Here is a 7,566-nt window from a genome sequence, read left to right as displayed (position 1 = left end):
TAATTAGTTTTGGTCTTCCTACTGACACAGAAAAAAAAAAAAAAAAAAAGGGTGGGAGGAGGCACCAGGGGAAAGATGTTATTTTATGTGTTTAAATGATGTTTGTGTCCGTTGGTGCTCTTGTCAGATCTTGCCTGAAGTCCCTACAACTCTTGTTTAGAGAAGACTGATTACTTGGAAATTACCAACTCCAGAACTCTGGCATTAGGCATTATTTCATTTTGTCTTTGAGGCCGTAACATGATGTCTACACCCTGACAGTGGGCTTGTACCATCCCTTTTCTGGGACAGCAACGTTCATGGTCTACACAGAGCAGACAAAGTCCTATACCATCTGCAGCAATTTGCGCCTTCTAAACTGATGTAATAATCCAGAGCTGTGACAAGAGCAGTGAGCTAAGTCTTCTAGATTGTTCTGGACCGTGGAGGACTTGCATACTCCAGCTGCTTCGTTGCGAAAGCAGTGCATTAGCCTCTGTATGCATTTCTTCCCACTTGTTTGCTGAGGTTTGCTTTGTTGCAGCTAAGGGAGCATCTTTGGTCTGTTCCTGGCTGTGTACTCTTTCTGAAGGGCTGCGTGCTGGTCTTTACAGCGTATGTCAAGGTCACCATTTGGAGCAAGTGGATTTCTGCCTTGCATCCTTGTTTTGTTTGACTGCAGTGAAATAGCCCTTCTAGTAAGACTCAACTTTGGATTTCATTGCTTAACTAATTATTAAGGTTTGCTAGGGCTTCTGTGCTGTCAGACTTGCAAAAAACGTATGGGGACAGGGAATTCTAGATGGTTTGAGACACCTGGAGCAAAAAGCACCTGTGTGTCAAGAGGTGATTTTTTTCAAAGATGGGTTTGTAACAAAGCTTCATGTAGGCTCAGTCATTGGACAATGAGTTTTCTGTTAAGGCCTTTGGTTCTTCATGCAGTAAAATGCAAGTTGTCTGGCAGGCTTGATTCCACTTTACGACTTCTATTAAAGAAAATATTTCCCCTACTAATTGGCAATGCTTTGTCTTAAAAATTAATTATTTGGCTTGTTTGAGGTCCCCTACTGCCTTTCCCCAGCTCCTCATTGTGTGTTGGACACATAATTTAACAAGGAGCAAGGTTTAAGATGTGACCTTCAGTACCACACACAAACATTTCCCTGAGAGTCAATCAGTTGCTTTTCAGTTAAGCTTCATTGGGATTTCTTCTTATGATTTTTCTACCTTGCTAACAAACTAGCTTATTCTGCTGTTTAGTTTAGGAAATGAGTAAGAATGACTGAGGCTTCAGGCTCAGCTGCAGGTGTCTGAGGCTCAAAGACCAAAGTCTGGAACTTCTCCTCTAGCTTTGGACAGAAACTGGTGACTCGGGAATGGGAATCTTGGAGAGGGGTTGTATTTAAGAGGACAAACATTCCAGGTAGGTAATCTTCTCTCTTCTTTTCTTATAGGTTTGGAAGAACATTGTTCTCAGACCCTGAGAAATCTGGACTTTGTAACACTGTGTCTGCCAAAAGGACTATAAGGAATTGATACTTCCTTGTAATTGATTGCTTCCTTGCAATTAGTTTTTTGGTGTTTGTACCTCTTATTTTTCTGTGGATTTTGGATCGAGAAACACCATGAGCACAGTAAGTGTTTTACTACTCGAGGCAAACCTGATTCTTAAAGCATGTTTTTTGTGGTACTTCTACAAATGTTTTTAAGAGTTTGTAGTAAATGTACTGGGACATAAGCATACTAAAAGCTCATGTACCTTCGTGTTCTGTGATACTTCAGATTTTTGATCTCTCTAGGTGCTAGCAATAGTTCAGAAGAGCTTAGAAAAAACCCGCTATAATTGTGAGCAGGTCTTTTCACTAGCAAACCATTAGGATATGTTTTTTCTTTGTGAGCCAACTGGTAAGAGATCTGGGGTGCTGTCTTGTCCCTGATGTGACACGTTCAGGTAGGAATGACCCATTGCACCATTTGATGCATGTGATGGCCTTTCTGGGGGTTGTTTTGAGTATCCTTGTGTGCTTTCATTGGTGCTGCAAAAATGAGGGCGACGTGAATATTACTCCTCAATGCAATGCTAAGGCTCTGTTCTCTCTTAGACTCAGCGAAAGCGCCGTGGAGGAGCAGTTAATTCCCGTCAGGCTCGGAAACGAAACAGGCTGGCAGCTTCTACTGCAGAAATGGCTTCAGAAGCAGAACCAATAGAACTTGAAGAAAGTGGTAAACTTTCTTTTTAACATGGTGGGAACATAAAATGATTCTGGAGGGTTGGAGTCCGACTTATGAGGTGTTTTTGCCAGTTTCTAGGCTGCTCACTGGAGAGGAAGGGAAACCTTTTAAAAATGCCTATTATGGCATGGATAATCAACAAGCCTACTGCCAACTGGTTTACTTTGTTACTGAGGTGCAATACATTCACCACTAGTGATAGAGGAGCTGTGTAAGAAAGGGACTCAAGTGTTGCTCAAACCTGTAAATGTCTACTCTCATGAGCTGGGAGTCACTGCAGCTGCCACTACAGGTAGTGGCAAACCAAGTTTGGGAAGTCCCAAGTTTTAAGAAGATAATATAGAGATTTTGTCATTAGTCAGGCTGCATCCCTCAAGGGAACATTTGCAGCACAGTACTGTAAAATTATTATATCTTACAGGATTCATGTTTTATTCTGTGTGATAAACCTTCTCCCGTTAGCTGAATAATCTGGTGCTGTGTACCTCCCACAAGCTGTTGTCATACAACAAAACTGAGTGAGGAACTCGGCCGCTCTTCCTCTTGCATTGCAACTTGCAGAGGACACTGGTGGTAATGCTCTAGATGGACTGTTGAGGGCAAAGCTTGAGTGAAATGCTGGATACGTTCCTGAAGAGAAGAGGGATACGGCAAGGTTGAATCATACCTCAGCCTGTTACATAGTGGCAGGCAGTTTTATTCCTCTGTAATCTCTGATCTTGATTCTAACATTTTGTTTTTAAGCTGGTGAAGAAGTAGTAGATCTCACATGTGAATCTTCTGACCCTGTAGTCGTTGATCTAACTCACAATGATTCTGTTGTGGTAAGTCACAAACAGCACACTTATCCAAATCTTGTAGTCAAGATACTTTTCTGTTGTGCTTCTTGATAGACTCTCGCTTGAAGGATCAGTTTTAAGGTCAAAGTTGACTTGTCAGTGCATGAAAGCCGTGTGTTATGGGTCAACACAGAAGCTGCTCTGGAGGTGCTGCTTAGCAATCCTTTTCCTGGGCACTGCAATACAGCCTTGTTTTCCCAGATTATTGTAAAATTTCATGCGCACTTTTGCTGAAAAATGGATGGTTAAATGTTTATACAAGAATTTTGACCAATTAGCCAGTCTTGAGGTGATCATATGTCTTTTCATTGTGTAGACATAATGATAAATACATTTCAAGTATGACATTATCTAAGGATGTAGACCACTCATTTGCTACATGTTAGTCTAAGGATCAGAGGAAATCCGATATACTTGTCATGGCACAATCATGAATGTTTATACAGAATCCTAATAGTAGCTACTAAGCTTGAGGAATTTAGAAGGCTGAATGCTAAGGCTCTACTGAAATGTGCATTTGACCTATATATGAAGATCTGTACAGTAAAAGTAAATGGATGTCATGAATGCAGAAATAAAACTTAGGCTTAATCCTTACAAAGTTTGGGTCATAGTTTACCAAGGCGTATAGATATTCAAAAACTCATCTTCTGGTCTTGTCTTCTGGCATCTACAAAGGTATCCTGACTTAAGGGGTTAAAACACAGCTCTGATTTACCACTTTAGATGGAGTTCACATTCAACCTCAAATGGGCCCAGGAATGCATCAACATCTACAACTATTACTCATATCCCCAGAACATGGGGAAAATATATACTGTTCATGGGTAATGTAACATAAGGAGATGCAGTTTAAAGTTTAAGCTATTCTAGATATATCAAAGATATAGGCCAATGATTTAAATAAAAAGTAAAGGAGATAACAGTTAATCTTTGACTTCATAAATATGATGTTTATCAGCAAGGTTGGTTTAAGGCACTTCTGTCAGAGAGATGTCACATACAACTGTAGCTGACTGTGGTACAAACTAGTTCAGTTTATTACTCCAAGAAGTCTTTAAAAAATCTGTTGTTTACAGATATTTTTAAAGCTAGAATAGTATTTGATCAGATACACAGTGTAGTTGAGAACATCTGTTTTGGGATGCCACTGCTGCTGCTCAAACCAGAAACAAGCAGGAGGAATAACATGGGGTTATCTCCTGTTGGAATTGTTTCTGTGCCTTTGCAAAGAAAGGTCTTCAAACTTGATAACATAATCCGCATTGTCCGAGGTCTAGTTCCACCAAAGACAATAGTGGGTTTGGGATCGTTTGTTTCTTCAGCAGTTGTTAATCTAACATGAAGTGTTTATGGATATCACACATGAATTGGCCTGTTTCGGGGAGGAAAAGGGAAAGAATCTGCAGCCTAAATCAAATTGGGGTACTGAAACTGGGGAGCAGGAAGGAGGGCATTCACATGGTTCATAAGATGCCTCCATTTCTATCCCTTTGCAGCATCGCGAACAGAACCAGGTGCAACCACTTGTTTTCAGAGCAGCAGCTAATTTACTACTACTTTTAACATTGTTAATCAAAATGAGAGAGGGCTCTCCTGCCATTCTTAGCTTGTTTTGTTGGAATTGCTTTGCTTGTCTGGCGTTTGGATGTAACGCTAGGGGTGCACACCAAAGTCTAATTGTATTTTCTTTTCTCTCCCTTGCCATGTATATCAATGCAAGATTGTTGAAGGTGAGTTGACATTTTACAATTGATAATGGAATTGTCCTGAAGTTGTTTGTTTTGGGCTTTGTTTTAGTCTTTTGCACCAAACTTGAGCAGCATGGATTGAAACTATATTTACCAAAAGGCAAAGTACTAAAGTATCTGGTGAGTATCTTAGAGAAGGGATCATATTTGTGTTTCACAGTTGCTATCAGAGCTTGTAGAGAGCATCTGACATAAAATACACCAAAGCTGCTCGCAATACGTGTTCTTGTTTTCCAAAGTGGACAGTAATTTTAGTTGCCACTTTTAGCACTAGAATATCAGTTTCGAATAAGAAAATTTCAATAGCTTTTTTAGCCTATATTGCAGTGAAGGAACCAAAGAGAAAGTTACAGACTATTTTTAATCATGCATTTCAAGGATAGTTCAAGGGTTATACATTTTATAATATATCTAACTTACCAAAATTAAATTGCAGAGAATCAACAACAAAGGAGAAATCTCAGACTAATAGGCCAGCAACAGTTGGATATCTGTATACTGATTAGTGATGATGAAGACGAACCAAGAGATAATGATATGTATGTGATAAAGTGTCTTTCTGAAGTCTACTTTCTGATATACAGTAGAAACGGATTTTTCCTAAGCTTTTGGGTTCTGTTGATTACTGTATGAAAATTGCAGACCTAAAATAGAATTGCATTTATAGAAGAGAGCTCATTCAACAAAAGCTCAAGAAAGCCAACACAAACTTTTGTTCTGCTGTTCATGAAATCATTATCTAATGTAACTTGCAGTACAGCTTGAGATACACTGAAATGCTTGCCATACATAAAAGACACAGCCAGACATTCTGAAAATATCCTTCATAAAATCACCCAATTTGTAAAGAAAGAGTTCTTGGTATGAATGTAACAGGGCTGGGATGTAGCTAAATTAGAGTAGGGGATGTTTTAATTCTCGACAACCTCTTTCCTTTCTAGAATGAATAGTTTCTAAAGGACAGCTAGGTGCTTTTGTTACAAAACTCTTATTTATGACCTGTTGAAAATTAATACTGCCGCCCAGACGCTGCACAGTGCAGTGGACGGCTGTTACTTGTAATAATAGAGCAGGGTGACTAAGTGCATCTTCCCCCTAATGAAAACCAAGATGCCGTTTCCCTTAGGTAACGGAGACTTATTAAATGCAACAAGCTGAGAGACTCAGAGGTACGCAGGGCTCTTCAGGCGACGTGTGTCGTGGCCAGTCTGTGCAGTCAGATGATTGCGTGACTCTGTGTGTCGGTAACCCTCGAAACACGGTGACATTAATGGATGCCTGTTGCTTCTGTTTTTGTTCTTTCCACTGCAAGGCCGTCCGGTACCGTTAGCTGTCCGATTTGCATGGATGGCTACTCGGAGGTAAGGATCTACACGTTGCCATCGTTGCTCTTTTGCCGGAGGGAGAACGGGGCAGAGGGTGAGCTGCGCAAGTCTGTTGGCTTATGTGGGACGCTACAGGCAGCCGGCTTGAAGTACAGAGCTCGGTTTGAAGGTGGAGCTGGCTTGTACCTCCCAGTCACTTCTTAGTGCTGTACGTCGAGGGAGGAACACTTGCCGAGAGGGCCCCGAGAGATGCTCGGGTTCCTTATTGCTATAGTAGTAATGTACCGACTCCAGACACCCCGAGTCCTATTTGCCCGGTGCCAACAGAGCATCCGAGTCGAATTCTTCACTCCCGATTCCTGTTGCGGTTTCTTTTCTTCCAGATTGTGCAAAGTGGACGACTGATCGTGTCAACCAAATGCGGCCACGTCTTCTGCAGCCAGTGCCTCCGTGATTCCCTTAGGAATGCCAACTCTTGCCCAACCTGCAGGAAGAAACTCACTCACAGACAGTATCACCCCATTTATATATGAGTACTTCTGTTTCTCAGGACAGACTCAACTGGATTTTTGTGGAAAATGTCATGTTTTCAGTGCTCTGAAGATTTAAAGAGCAGCAGGTTGTGCACACATCCAAATAAAACTGATTTTTTTCGGAGAATAACCTGTACGCGTATAGACAGCTTTTTTATGGTCCAAGCTGCTTCTTGTTGTGTCCCTCATTCTGATGTTAATTTTATGACTGTCTCTAAACTAGACCAGCAGCCCGTATCAGAAAGGAAGCAGCTAATCCATTTCCTTCTACCTTTTTAATGCTTAAACAAGAGGGGTCTGAATATTTTGTTATTTCTCACTCTTTAAATGATTCTCTCCGTCTCACAGAGGTATGGAATAGTTAGCTTTCAAAGTGGGCAGATGAGCAATTTGCCATTTCATTACACTTTTATTTCTATCCTATAAGCAGCTCCTGACTATATTGCTTTCTGCTATACCATCTTTGCCCAAGTAGAGTAAGTTCTGTAATGATGGACTGTTTTATCATAAATCAAAATGAAATTGCCAACCAGGGCAATGCAGCAGAATACCCTGCTGTTAACCAGCAATCAGTTCTTTTTAAGTAGAAGGCTGTGCAGACACATAGGCTGTTGTGATGGGTGAGTCCTTGCTGCGTCAGTTAAACCCTTGGTGGTCTTCTGCTGAAATACCAGATCCATTAGAACTACCCTCTCATCTGCAGTCAGATTTGATGCTTTGGTGGGACGAAGCATGCAGCAATAGCAGAAAGCTGTTCTCATCTGGGGTCTGATTCTAGATCACATTTTGGGGAAAGAGAATGCGTAAATACAAAATATGAGCCAGATGTTAAATTTTGTTTAAACTGAAATCCAAATCCAGGGAAGGCCTGTCCTGGGACAGGAAGCCAGGTAAGAAGCCTGGTGCA

General features: G+C 41.0%; 1 protein-coding gene across 1 annotated transcript; it reads left to right on the top strand.

Annotated features, from left to right (window-relative positions):
• The first annotated feature begins 1,410 nt into the window (after nucleotides 1-1,410).
• On the top strand, nucleotides 1,411-6,789 carry RNF4 (ring finger protein 4). The gene is made up of 7 exons (XM_032987327.2): nucleotides 1,411-1,613; nucleotides 2,082-2,202; nucleotides 2,956-3,035; nucleotides 4,774-4,783; nucleotides 5,238-5,340; nucleotides 6,072-6,162; nucleotides 6,510-6,789. The coding sequence occupies exons 1-7, from the start codon at nucleotides 1,605-1,607 to the stop codon at nucleotides 6,657-6,659; spliced, it is 564 nt and encodes a 187-aa protein (XP_032843218.1). The 5' UTR covers nucleotides 1,411-1,604; the 3' UTR covers nucleotides 6,660-6,789.
• Nucleotides 6,790-7,566: the final 777 nt, after the last annotated feature.

This window comes from Tyto alba, unplaced genomic scaffold (genome assembly GCF_018691265.1).
Source record: "Tyto alba isolate M040663 unplaced genomic scaffold, T.alba_DEE_v4.0 Super-Scaffold_6, whole genome shotgun sequence".
NCBI lineage: Eukaryota > Metazoa > Chordata > Aves > Strigiformes > Tytonidae > Tyto > Tyto alba.
The sequence above is the reverse complement of the archived record's forward strand: the minus strand, read 5'-3'. Positions and strand labels throughout refer to the sequence as shown.

Excerpts from the sequence above, each read along its gene's own strand:
- RNF4 (XM_032987327.2), top strand. Across the intron at positions 2,203-2,955 it reads AATAGAACTTGAAGAAAGTG|CTGGTGAAGAAGTAGTAGAT; the intron begins GTAAACTTTCTT and ends TTTGTTTTTAAG. Across the intron at positions 5,341-6,071 it reads GAACCAAGAGATAATGATAT|ATGGATGCCTGTTGCTTCTG; the intron begins GTATGTGATAAA and ends ACGGTGACATTA.